Source organism: Dromiciops gliroides, chromosome 3 (assembly GCF_019393635.1).
Source record: "Dromiciops gliroides isolate mDroGli1 chromosome 3, mDroGli1.pri, whole genome shotgun sequence".
Lineage (NCBI taxonomy): Eukaryota > Metazoa > Chordata > Mammalia > Microbiotheria > Microbiotheriidae > Dromiciops > Dromiciops gliroides.
The window spans coordinates 600,491,158-600,505,432 of NC_057863.1; the positions used below are offsets into that span (position 1 = coordinate 600,491,158).

The 14,275-nt window shown below is 44.5% G+C and overlaps 1 protein-coding gene across 1 annotated transcript in view; it reads left to right on the forward strand.

Annotated features, from left to right (window-relative positions):
- The window catches only part of TRIM62 (tripartite motif containing 62), a 64,671-nt gene that overhangs the window by 35,334 nt on the left and 15,062 nt on the right, over positions 1–14,275 (forward strand). Inside the window, exon 3 of the mRNA XM_043990857.1 lies at positions 10,273–10,529. Within this exon, the coding sequence (XP_043846792.1) occupies positions 10,273–10,529 (257 nt within the window). The remainder of the gene's footprint in view (positions 1–10,272; positions 10,530–14,275) is intronic.

Consider the following 14,275-nt stretch of genomic DNA (forward strand, 5'->3'; position numbering starts at 1 on the left):
AGACATTTATTAGCTGTGTGATCCAGGGCAGGTCACTTAACCCTGTTTGCCTCAGTTTCCTCATCTGTAAAATGAACCGGAGAAGGAAATAGCAAACCACTCTAGTATCTTTGCCAAGAAAACCCCAAATGGTGTCACAAAGAGTCAGACACAACTAAAATGACTGAACAACAAGAAAATTGTTTCCTCTGAGCTTTTCATAGGGCTTGCCATCTACTAAGTGCTTAATAAATGCTTCTTCACATTCATTTTGTTCATCATCCTCTCGGTCCTCTTGAATCTGATTGGTGGTTGACTGGATCCACATTCTCAAGTCTTTCTGAGTTGTTTTTCTTTACATAGTTGTAGTCATTGTAGAAATTGCTCTCTTGGTTCTGCTCATTTTGCTTTGCATCAGTATACATAAGTCATCCCAGGTTTCTCTGACACTGAAACTTTTGTCATTTCTTACCTAGACAGCTAGGTGGTACAGTGGGCAAGAGCCCTGGGCTTGGAGTCAGGGAGACCTGAGTGCCAATTCTGCCTTACCCACTTAGTAACTGCATGATCCTGGACAAGTGACTTAACTTCTCAGCTTCAGTTTCCTCATCTGTAAAACAGGAAAAAACAATAGCACCCACCTGGCAGGCTTGTGATGAAGATCAAACCTGTACAGCACTTTGCAGACCTCAAAGTGCTCTGTAAGTGCTAGCCAGAAATGATTATTATAGCATAATACTATTCTGTTACATTCATGTATCATATTTTGCTCAACCATTCCTAGTTGCTGGACACCCCTTCTGTTTCCACTTCATTATCTCTACAAAAAAGAGCTACAGGGCAGCTAGGTGGCGCAGTGGATAGAGTACCAGTCCTGGATTCAGGAGGACCTGAGTTCAAATCTGGCCTCAGACCCTTGACACTTACTAGCTGTGTGACCCTGGGCAAGTCACTTAACCCCAATTGCCGTACACACACACACACACACACACACAAAGAACTGCTATATCCCGATACTTCGTGATAAACTGAAATATGCCCCCCCCAACTCCTCTAACTAATTCAGCTGTTCTACAATGGCAGGAGTGCTCTGTGAGCTGTGTGCTTCAGGGTTTCCTCACCACCCCACAACTCGATAGCATCCTCATCTCCTGACACCCTCGATACGAGTTCCCTCTCAGCTTCCAGGATATTCTCTTGGTTATCCTCCTACCTCCCTGACTGCTCCTTCTCTGTCTTCTTCCCTGATTCTCAGCATCACAGAATTGGAAGGAACTTTAGAAGCCATCTAGTCCAACCCATTCTCAAACAAGAATCCTTTGAACAATATCCCCCAATGAATGGCCATCCCGTTTTGCTTCTCCAGTGAAGAGAACAGGCAACTAGGTGGCACAGTGGACAGAGTGCCAGGCCTGGAGTCAGGAAGACTCATCATCCTGAGTTCAAATTCTCAGATACTTGCTAGCTGTGTGACCCTGGGCAAGTCACTTAATCCTATTTGCCTCAGTTTCCTCATCTATAAAATCTGGAGAAGGAATGGCAAGCTACTCCAGTATCTCTGCCAAGAAAAAATCATATGCGGTCACGGAGAGTCGGACATGACTGAACAGCCACCACCACCATCACCACTACCACCACAGCCCAGTAAGGCAAATCCACTGTTCCATGACAAAGCCCATTCCACTTTTAGAAAACTCAGATCATTAGGAAATTTTTCCCCGAATTGAATCTAAGTTTTCCTACCTGCGGCTGCAGCCTCCATCCATGGCTGCTAGTTCTGCCCTCAGGGGCCAGTTAGAACAAAGCCTCATCCCTCTTCCCCCGGGGCTGTCCTCTGACTACTTGAAGATAGATCTTATGCCTCCAACAAAGTCTTTCATCTTCTTCCTGTCCCCTAAGCTTGGGTGTCTCCCCTGGCTTTGGATTCATCCTCTGTCCTCTCATCTCCCTCCTTTCCTTTGTGATCTCGTACACTCCTGTGGCTTCAGTAACTGTCCCTACTTGGATGACTTTCAAATCTCTGTCTCCAACCCTAGTGCTCCAGTCTCATTTTGCCAGTTGCCCACTAGACTTCTCCATCTGCATGACCTGCCAGTGCCTAAAACTTATCATGCCCCAAACTGAACTCCTCATTCTAACTATCACCTCCCCCCATATCCTCAGACCTCCCTCAATGTGCTATTTGGTGTCATTCTATAGTATGGGTAGATGTGTTATCTCCATTACTGTACTGAGCTCTATGAATATAGGGATTGTCTTACCTAACCTTTGAGTTTCCTCCAAAGCTGAGCACAATGCTCTGTACACAGTAGGTGCTTAATACCTATGTTGAATTGAATTGGACTAATATGTATTTAGTACCTACCTTGTACAAGATTCTTATGGCATCTCTTTTCCCATTTTCTGCCAGACTTCTAGAAATGGTCACATACACTCTCTACCTCCACGTCCTCTCAACCCAGTCATTCCACTTCGTCCTCCAGTGGCCTCATGCCAGAACCCTGCTTACCCAGAGACCACTAGGGGATATCAGAGGGTGGAACCCACTAGATTGCTGTGACCCCTTCACCTACCCCTCCCAATAACTCCAACTTGGACCCTGTCTAGCCTGGTCCCACTAGGATTCTCACCAGAGGGACTTTGGGCCTGCCCTACAGAAGAACACTGCTATCTGTTGTATTCCCCAGTTAAGATGTTAGCTCTTTGAAAGCAGGGGCCGGAGTCTCACTTTTCAATTTGTATCCCCAGGACTTAGCATGGTTCTTGGCATGTAGTGTTTAATAAATGGTTTTTCATCCTATTCCATTGAAGAGCACTTCCCAAGAAAACCTGGGATACAGGCTGGCAAAGTTCCCATGCTCCAATTCCTAAAACCCTGCTCTTAGAGGTAACCCAGCCTGCTTTGACCCAGGAGGTGGGGAGTCTAAAACCTCATTGGAGCAGAAGAGAGTCAGGGGATGGGGGAAGGGGAGGATGCAGGCCCAGATGGCAGCAGAAGTGGGAAGGGCCTTGGGGCTAGAGGTGCTAAGGAGACAAGAGTAGCAGACCTGGGCCCTCTGCTCAATGAGCCCGTTGTCTCCTTGGAGAGACAAGCCTACACCACTGAAACGTTTAATGAGACAATTAATAGCATTTTTCATTCATCTCATGTGGACTCTGTCCTATTCCCCACAGCAGATGTTCCATATCTTCTTTCTCCTGGAGTCCTAAGTTCCTCCCCTCCCTCCTGCCCCACCCCACCCTCTGTCCTCACCTACTCCTACTCCCACCAGATGAGTTTGTCTCTTTGCTGAGAAGAATGAGGCCATCTGAAGTTGCCTGGGATACAGTGGGATGACCCCTCCATGCAAAGGCAGGAGAGCTGAGTTTGAGTCCTGGCTCTGCCACTTCCTAGCTGTAGAACCCCATGGGGCAAATCACTTTATCACCTGGTACCTCAGTTTCCTTGTCTGTAAAATATGGGTGATAATACTAAAGTACTTTCTCCCCCCCCCATCTCAAGGTGCCTCTGAGGATTAAATGAGACAATATAAGTAAAAAACTTGTTATGTAAGTGTTAACTATATGCCCCCTACCACCCAAGGACTCAAATCTAGTGTCTTCACTTGGATTCACAGTGTCTTCATTCTTCCCCTAATCTCAGAGGACAATATGGCCTTCCCCTTTACTAGTCTAAACTCCCTTTAATGAATGGAGGGAGTGTCTCTGTGGCTTTGGAGATCTCTTATTTTTTCTTTTTTTTTAGATCTCTTATTTTCTAAGTCTATATTTAACCCCTCAGGACACTTAGTCAAACTCCTCTTGCCTCTTCCCCCTTGCCTGAAGAAGGTAGCCATAATTAGCTAGGCAGTACTCACCAAGTATCATACATTTAGAGCTAGAAGGAATCTTAGACATCATCTTGTCCACCCTCTTCCTCATTTTACAGATGAGAAAACTGAGGGCCAGAGAGGCCCACTGACTTGCCCAATGGCCAAGAGGCAATAAAGAGCAAAACCAGGATTCAAACCCACATCCTTTTAATTCCCAATCCATTATTATACCATCTCTCATGAGTCTGTGAGTGGAGACTAAGCCTCAACCAGGCTGGGAGGTAATAATTCCTGATTGGCTGAGAACTTGGAATGGATTATAAAGCTATCAGTAGGACCCAGATGGCCAGCTAGGAAGCTCATAGAGTTGGGTGGAGCCAACCCTTGGACAGAGGGGATTCCTAGGTCCCAGGCTGGTGGGAGGCTAGAAGGGGGTGCGCTTAGTGCCTAATGTGTCTCCCCCTGAGAAAATGATCACCTAGAGCATGATACAAGGACTCAACCTCAGGCAGGTTTGGCAGGTACTTAATAGAGAGAGTGAGTAAGCTTGGAAGCTGCTTAATTCACACTGGATTGATTTCTTGGTATGCACTTCTGGGTGGGTTATCTGTTACTCTCTACTTGTATTTCTGTATTGACTCCTTTTCCAAATTCTGGACGTGGCAAACTTCATATTATGATAGAGCATAGCAGAGGGTGAAAAATGGAAAAGAAAGAATAGATACTCAAATCAGACCATATGGATATTAGCATTTTCCCTTAACTCTAGAGGCAGGAAGATTGAGTTCAAATCTAGTCTCAACTCTGCTGTAGCCTTAAACTATCATTCATTCTCTTTTCCTAATTGCTGCCAAATTTCTAGAAATGGCCATATACCCTCTCTTCTTCCTCTGCCTCTCAACGTCCTCACCCCTCAAGTTCTTCTAATCTGGTTCCTGTCCCCACCACTCTATAAGAAACTTTCTCTAAGGTCATCAGTGAGCTCCCAGGTCCCCAAGCAAGTGGCCTTTTCTCCTTAATCTCCTTATTGAGAATAATATGATTAATGATGGCTCCCATTTACATGGGGCTTTAAGGTTTTCAAGGTTGGTTTACTTGCTTTGTCGAGAGTGTCTCTTTCTTTGTCCCTTACTCTTACATCAAAGGAAACTGAGTCTTAAGGAGGTTAAGTGATTTGTCAAGGCCCACCAATAGCAAGTGGTCAAGCCTGGATCCTACCCTGGATTTTCTGATTCCAAGACCAGCACTCTTCTCATTATCCCCTGCTGCCTCCCGTTACCAACCACAGGGGATCAGGGAAGACTTTCTGGAACAGGTGGCACTGGAGTTGGGTTATTCCTGCCAGGATAAACTACACTCAGCCTGACATTTAAAGCCCTCCATAAGCTGACTCCCACCTACCTTCCCAGACTTATTTCATGACATTCCCTATTCCAGCCAGACTTCCCCACTTGCCATTTCCCATTCAGGACATTCCAACTCCTACTTCCATGACTGCACAGGATGCCCCTCGGGAAGACACGTCCTTTCCACCTCAGCCTTTACAGGATGGATTAAAGAGAGATGGAGGAGATGGAATTGGGCACAGTTTGGAAACTGATTGGATCTGAGAAGTCAGGGACAAGGAAGAACCAAATATTAAACCCAGGGTTTAAACACGGGAAACTGAGTAAAAATGGGGATACCAGGGACAAAAGATATTGAAATCCTATGTAAACTTCCTGGACCTTTGACCTCAGACTGGCTAGAAGGTTAAAGTTGAATGTGTCTCTGTTGGCCCTAAGTCTATAGGACAGGATGCCATGGTGTCCCACCAAGAGGGGTGGGAGGTGAGGAGGGCAGACAGGTTATTCATTTCTGGCCTGAAACAAATTAATTTCTGGCCTGGATCTTCAATGCAGAAGTGGGGGGTTGGTCCCAGATTATGTTTGCATTGGTGTAGGGAACTCACTCAACAGGCATTTTTTAACCAGCTGTTATTTGCAAGGCACCATGCTAAGTAAGCCAGGGAGATACAAAGAGACAAATGAAATGAAAAACAATCCTTACCCTTATAGGGATTACATTCTAATGAAGAGAAACAATTCATACAAAGAAAAGTCAATATAAATAAGGTACAATGGAGATATACAGTGACTTGCAGCGAGGGGAATCAGGATGGACTCAGGAAGGGTATGGCATCTGATCTGGGGGACCCTCTCACTCAGGGGGCAGGGAGGCTGAGGAGTGGGCAGACAAGGAGTTAATGATTAATAACACTGACTTGTGGGCAGAATAATAACAGTAAGTAGTATTTATATAGCACTATAAGACTTGAAAAACATTCTGCATATGTTATCCTATATGAACCTCACAAGAACATGGTGAGGTAAGTGCTATTATCATCCCCATTCTGCAGATGAGGAAACTGAGAGAGGGTAAGGGACTCACCCAGGATCACACAGCTATCATATGTAAAAATCCAGGAAAAAGCAATGTCACAAAAGCTCAGGGAGGAGATGGTATCTCTGATGAGAGGGTCATATTCGTTTTTCTTTTTTTTTTTTCCTTTAGTGAGGCAATTGGGGTTAAGTGACTTGCCCAGGGTCACACAGCTAGTAAGTGTTAAGTGTCTGAGCACGGATTTGAACTCAGGTACTCCTGACTCCAGGGCCAGTGCTCTATCCACTGCGCCATCTAGCTGCCCCGGGTCATATTCTTTTAAAGATCTACAGGGAGTTCAAGTAGGGTGAGAACTAAGAAAAGACAGTTGAATTTAGTAGTGGAGATGAGCAATTGCGGTAGGATGTGGGGTCACATGACCAGTGAGGGGTCTGGTACTAACTAAAATCCTAGCTTCCTAGTATGGAAATTCTCTCCATTGGTCCTGTGAGAAAATAATTATTAATAATGGGTTTGGGGGGATCCAGAGACACCCCCCCTCACTCGGGAACTCTAGCTGGTTTCTCAGAGCCAGCCCAGAGTCAGTAGAAATGAAAAAGAAATGTAGATTGACCTTCCTGACTACCTAAAGGAAGTTAACTCACCTGGGTGACCCCCCAAGTCATGTCAATCAATGGACTTGAATGTTGCTGGCCAATTAGCTTGGATCAGTGTGCAGTGATCCATCTCTACCTGAGAGAGGATAAAAATCCTTGGGGAGAGGGGGCTCCCGCTCTCTCCTCTCTCCTTTGCCAGGCCTCTCCTAGATACTGACTTACCTTACCCCGGGGCTGGCTCTGCCCGGCCCCCCTTCTTGGGATTCTATGCTGGGTTTACACACGGTCAAATTAATAATAAATGCTTGCAGCCAAAAACTGGTGCAATAGCCTCTAATTTATAAGTAGCAATATATTAAAAACCCCAGCTAAGTTCCCAATAACATAGAACAGAGACAGGCTTTCCCCCAATATTTCAAACGACACAGTACAGACTGGCCACTCATCTGTAACTCAATTGTAGAGAATTGCCTTGGGGGACACTGAGTGATTGAATGACTTGCCTAGGATAACCGATGCAGTATGGGTCGGAGATGGGACTTCAGTCCAGGTCTTCTTGACTTCAGAGCCAACCCTCCATCCATTACACCCTGCTGCAGAGATAGGCACTGGCTGAGGAAGTAGGTGATGACCTTCCTAAAGCCGTCAGTCCAGGTTGGGTATCCATGCATCCCAGTCTTGGGTTAGAGGATGCTCAGGACACTGGACCAGTGAGAGCATTGGGAACCATTGGACCAAATTAGATTCTATGACCTGAGAATATAGAATGTCTGAGCTGAAAGGGATCTGGGAATGTAGAATGTTAGGTGGACCGGCCTTCCAACATAAAATGTTAGAACTGGAAGAAACCTTCTGTTAGGGAATCATAGGATTTAATGGTAGGCGGGACCTTGGAGGGCTTTTAATTCATTTTTACAGCTTTATTTTATAGATAAGGGAACAGGAAATTTTAGCGCTGGAAGAGACCTTCAAAGGTAGAATGTTACAACTGGAGGGGGTCTTAAAAACCATCTAAGGCAAGAATTCTTGTTCTGGGGTCCTTTGCCTTTTTAAAAAATATTTTTGATAACTAGCATTTCAACATAATTGGTTTCCTTGGTAATGTTATCTATTTTATTTTATTTTATTCATTCAAAGCCATTATTCTGTCCATGGGGGGGAGGGGGGTTCATAGCGCACCAAAAGGTTAATAAATCCTAATCTAATCCAGCCTCTTCTTTTACAATCAATCAGTAATCAACAAGTATTTATTAAACGTCCACTATGTGCCAAGTCTGGTGCTAGGCACCAGAGCTACAAATACAAAGGAGACAATCCCCCAAATGTTAATCTCATAAATGAGATGGAGACCAAGAAAAAGGAAAAGCCACCTTCTCCCTTCTATAATTAATAAGGGCCCATGTTCCCATTGAGGTTTTCTAGATGCGTGTTCAAGTCCAGCCATTCCTTTAGAAGCAACCCAATATAGAGGTCGGTCATCAAGGTGGCGCACTGGATAGTGCTAGACCTGGAATCAGAAAGATGGGTCTTCCTGAGTTCAAATCTGACTATGTGACCCTGGACAAGTCACTTAACCCTGTTTGCCTCACTTTCTTCATCTGTAAAATGAGCTGGAGAAGGACATGGCAAACCATTCCAGTATCTCTGCCAAGAAAACCCCAAATGGGGTCACAAAGAATCAGACACAACTGAAACAACTGAGCAACTATAATATAGCTGCTGGGCTTGAAGCCCAAAAATCCAAAGATTCAGATCGTGATAGGAGCTAATCATGGGCAAGTAAATCATTTCATTTCTCAGAGCCTCCATTTTCTCATCTGTAAAATGGGGATGATGACATGACAATCCTACCTTACCAAGTTTTGGGGAGGTTCAAATGAGATCAGAGATGCAAAGTGCTTTACAAAGTTTAAAGCCCTCTTTAAATTTTACACCATTATTATTTATCACGTATTTATCCATCTCAGCAGATGCCCAAGGGAAAATCAAAGGCGTTGCCCCCTCCCTGCCACCTCCAAGTAAAGGGACTTTCCCAAGTTTGAGGTGACACCACCCTCTAGTGTTGGCTCTTTAGGGAAGAAAAATCTCACATCCCCTGAGGGAGATTCTCTCCGGGCTTGATGTGCCAGGGGCCGGAAATCAGGCATCAGAAGCAGTCTGGGTGGAAGAGAGCCCTATAAGAACTCAGCTCATCTGCTCTCTCCTTCAGTTTCCCATTTCTGTTGGGTATCCATTGGGTCATCCAGGCTGGAAACCATGGAGTCCTCTTCGATTATTCCCTCCCCCTTCTCCCACCCCATTACCCAACAGTTGTCACGTCCTGTCAATTCTACCTCTGAAACATCTCTCAGAGACATCCCTTCTCACCACTAACATGGTGGCCACCACCACCCTCAGTTCACTGTCCCTCACTGTCCCATTGCAATGGCCTCTTACTTGGTCTCACTACCTCCATGCTCCATCCTGCCTCCCTCCCCATCTGATCCCTTACCTGCCGAATTAGTCTTCCTAAATTAGTTCAGGTCTCCTCAGAGATCTTCAGTTTTGCTCCCTATTGCCACTAGAACAGAATATGCTTTCCTCAACTTGGCTTTCTCTAATCTGGTTCCATCTTACCTTTCCAGGCTGATTTCACAATTTAGCCCCTTTAAACATTCTTTTCTGTCGTTGTTCAGTTGTTTCAGTCATGTCTGTCTCTTCATGAGCCTTTTTGGGGTTTTATACTAGAGTGGTTTGCCACTTCCTTCTCCAGCTCATTTTACAGATGAGGAAACTAAAATAAATGGGGTGAAGTGACATGCTCAGGGTGATACAGCTAGTGTCTAAGGCCGGATTTAAACTCAGGTCTTCCTGACTCCATGACCACCTAGCCGCCCATTCTACATTGTGGAAAAAACTAGACTACTTGTTCCCCAGACCCAACATGCCATCCCCTACTTATCTGTATTTACACTTGCCATCTCTCCTGCCTCGATTGTACGGATTTCTTTTCCTCCTTCAAGGCTCAGCCAAGGAGCTCTGAAGCTTCCATGATGTCCTGCCTCACCCCCTCTGCTGATAATGTTCTTTCCCTCCTTATACATCCCCTCATCTGTTCCTTCTCTCCCCATCATTCTCTCCCATTCGTCGTCCTTGTATATGGTGCATACGGGCGGATGGAAGTTCCTTAAAGCCGGGGACTGGCTTTCTTTTATTGCCTCCCTCATGGTAGGTTCGCAGGAAGGGTTTGAACTAAATTGAATTGAATTCTCCCTGGCCTGTCGAGAGCACAATAAACAAGACAGATATTTCTGAATCTCTTATTTCACCGGGTGCTCTGTGAGGTCCATTGAGCTAGGTGGTATCATTCCCATTTTAGAGAACTAAAAACTCAGAGTGGAAGCTGATCGCCCCAAGTCCCCACCCAGGTTCCTGGCCCCCTCGTGCTTTTTTTGTCCATTGGCACCCCGGGGCCTCCACCTTGTACCCCACCCCCAGCCTCACATTGTGCCCGTTCTCTGCAGTCTTCCACCAAGAGCCTGCGGGCCACCATTGGGGAGGCCTTTGAACGTTTGCACCGGCTGCTACGTGAGCGACAAAAGGCCATGTTGGAGGAGTTGGAGGCCGACACGGCCCGCACCCTGACGGACATCGAGCAGAAGATACAGCGCTACAGTCAGCAGCTGCGCAGGGTCCAGGAGGGCAGCCAGATCCTTCAGGAGCGGTTGGCCGAGGCCGACAGGCATGCCTTCCTGGCCGGGGTCTCTTCACTGTCTGAGCGGTAAGTGGCAGGGAGAGGAGGGCCCACTCCTCCATCTATCCACCCTAACTGCTCCCTAACTGCTTGCTTTGTCCTTCTTCCCCCTTCCCCTGATGGCTGCCAGGAGCCGATTTTTTTTTTTTTTTTTTGGTGAGGCAATTGGGGTTAAGTGACTTGCCCAGGGTCACACAGCTAGTAAGTGTGTAAAGTGTCGGAGGTCGGATTTGAACTCAGGTCCTCCTGAATCCAGGGCTGGTGCTCTATCCACTGCGCCACCTAGCTGCCCCCAGGAGCCGATTCTGACCCTAGACTGCAAGTCGGTAAGGGATCGCTCCTTCTCTGACTGGGTACACCCAGGGAAGCATTAAGTGACTCCGATCTTCCCGTAGATAAAAGTACATTGTAGGGGCAGCTAGATGGCGCAGTAGATAGAGTACCGGCCCTGGAGTCAGGATTATCTGAGTTCAAATCCGGCCTCAGACACTTAACACTTACTAGCTGTGTGACCCTGGGCAAGTCACTTAACCCCAATTGCCTCACCAAAAAAGAAAGAAAAGAAAAGAAAAGTACATTGTAAAGTTCTGTCCAGATTTTAAGTACAGATGGCATGATTTCTTTTTAAAATTTGTACGGATCTGCTTTATTCTTCCATTCCCTTCATTTTCTTTTTTTTAAATTTATGGAATAAAAGAAGCATTTCCATAACATAGTATAACAAAGAAGATGATTGCATATGTAACTGCAAATCTGCTATGCGCAACTTGCTATTCCTTTCAAATAGGCAACAAAATTATAGTGTAAATTTCTTTCTTTTTCTTCCCTTCCCACCCCACCCTAGAGATGGCCACCATTAGACACAAATAGGTACATAAATATCTGTAAAATTATTCTATACATACTTCCATTTATCAGTTCTTTCTCTGGATACAGATTGTATCTTTTCTTCATATGTCTTTTATAGTTAATTTTGGTATTTATAATAGTTAAAACAACTTATTCACTCAAAGTCATTCTTAAAACAATTTTGCTGTGACTGCATACACCATTCTCTTGGTTCTCATTTCGCTCTTCATTATTTTGTGTAAATTTTTCCATGTTTTTCTAAGCTCACTGAGCTCATCATTTCTTATAGCACAGTTGTATTCCATCACAATCATATGCCACAACTGATTAAGCTATTTTCCAATTGATGGGCATCCCCTCAATTTCTAGTTCTTTGCTACCACAACGAGAGCTGCTATAAACATTTTAGAACATATAGGTTCTTTTCCTTTTCCCCTAATTATCTCTGAAAACAGATTTAGTAGTGGTATTGCTGGGTCAAAGGGTATAGGTAGTTTATAACTCTTTGAGTATAATTTCAGATTGCTCTTCAGAGTCATTGGATCAATTCACAATTCCACCAACAATGAACTCATGTCCCAATTTTTCCACATCTCCTCCAACATTTTTCACTTTCCCCTTCAATCATTTTAGCCAATCTGTGAGGTACAGAATGATATCACTTTCAAATATATCTCTCTCCTCCCCTATTCAAAGAATTAAAAAGAAAGATGGGGAAAAGAGCCATCATGTAAACAAAGAATGCATCAAGCATCACATAACATGAGACAGCTAAAGAATATAGCACTGTTCTGATAAAGGCCTCATCTCTAAAATATATAGGGAATTAAATCAAATTTATAAGAATCCTAAGTCATTCCCCAATTGAGAAATGGTCAAAGGATATGAACAGGCAGTTTTCTGATGAAGAAACCAAAGCTATCTATTCCCATATGAAAAAATGCTCTAAATCTCTAATGATTAGAGAGATGCAAATTAAAACAACTCTGAGGTACCACCTGACACCTATCAGATTGGCTAAATGACAAAAAGGAAGATAATAAATGTTGGAGAGGCTGTGTGAAAATTGGAACACTAATGCATTGTTGGTGGAGCTGTGAGCTGATCCAACCATTCTGGAGAGCAATTTGGAATTATGCCCAAAGGGCGATAAAGCTGTGCATACACTTTGACCCAGCAATCCCACTTTTAGGTCTTTTGCCCAAAGAAATCATGGAAGGGGGAAAGGGACCCACATGTACAAAAATATTTATAGCTGCTCTTTACGTGGTAGCAAGGAATTGGCAGTTGAGGGGGTGCCCATCAATTGGGGAATGGCTGGACAAGTTGTGGTATATGAATACAATGGAATACTATTGTGCTGTAAGAAATGATGAGCCGGAGGAGTTCAGAGAAACCAGGAGGGTCTTACGTGAGCTGATGATGAGTGAGATGAGCAGAACCAGAAGAAACATTGTACACAGTATCATCAACATTGAGTGTTGACCTACTGTGATGGACTATATTCTTCCTCACCAATGCAATGGTACAGAAGAGTTCCAGGGAACTCATGATAGAAGAGGATCTCCAAATCCAAGAAAAAAAAGAAAGAAAGAACTGTGGGAGTATAGATGCTGATTGAACCATATTATTTCTTTTGTTTTGGGTGCTGTTGTTTTTTTTTTCTATTTTGAGGTTTTGCATCACTGCTCTGATTCTTTCTCTTGTAACAGGATTAATGCAGAAATAGGATTAATGTTATTATGTGTATATATATGTGTGTGTATATATATTCTATATGTATATGTATAGATATATATAGATATAACCTATATCAGATTACCTGCTGTCTAGGGGAGGGGGGGAGGGGAGGGGGAGGGAGGGGGAGGGAGAAAAATCTGAAATTGTAAAGCATGTATAAACAAAAGTTGAGAACTAGTCTTACATGTACCGGAAAAATAATTAACTTTTGGTGTAAAAAAAAAAAAAAAAAAAAAAAAAGAATATAGCACTGACCTTGAAGCAAAAAGATCTGAGTTTAATTCCTGACATAGTTATTTAGTAGCTGTGTAGCGCTGGGCAAGTCACTGAACATCTCAGCCTCAGTGTTCTTAGCTATAAAATGGGGGTGATGGCCTCATCCTACCTGATTAAAGGCTGTGAGCTGCAGGCTAAGGTGGGGACCCGGGGTGGTGTGAGGGAGGATGCCATGTGAGCAGAGATCTAAGACAAGGGCTGTTTCAACCCTTGGGGATAGGAACCAGGGCACACAGCCTATTAACTATGGTCCGTTCTCTCTGGAACATATGTCTCAGTTTTATAATAAAAGCCACTCACTAGGCATTGAGGGCTGACTTTGTTCAGTCTCAGGTTTCCAGAGAAGTCAGTAAATAGTATTCTCCTGTTTTACAGATAAGGAAACTGAGGCCCAGAGAGGGTAAGAAATTTACCCACTTTAGTGGCAGAGCTAGGACTTGAATCCAGGTCACCCAATTCCCAAGCCAGGTTGGCAGTTTAGAATGAGCAGTTTGGACAAGCAGGATGACCAAGGAGATGCAGAAGCCATTCTGGCAGAGATATGTCCACCATGTTGACCTTCCAGGGCCTGTCCTAGCTCTCCCCCCTGGCTCCCTTCTCTCCCTGAGTGCTCCTCAGTGACTGGGGAGGCCTGCAGAGTGTACTGGAAAGTCTTTGGAAAGACCATCATCCTTGTTAGTCATCAGCCACTGATGACCAGCATTCACAGTATGAACTGTGGCTGGTTGGCTTCAATCTAGGGCCAAGTGACTGACCCAGGGAAGAGAGAGCAGGGTGAAGATAGGACTGAAGTCAATAGAAAAAATCAAGGCAGTAGCCCAAGACCTGCCACTGTGCCTGAAATTCCACCATTCTATTACTGTTCCATCCAGCAGAGTACAAATACCCTTTGAGAAAAAGGCATACCT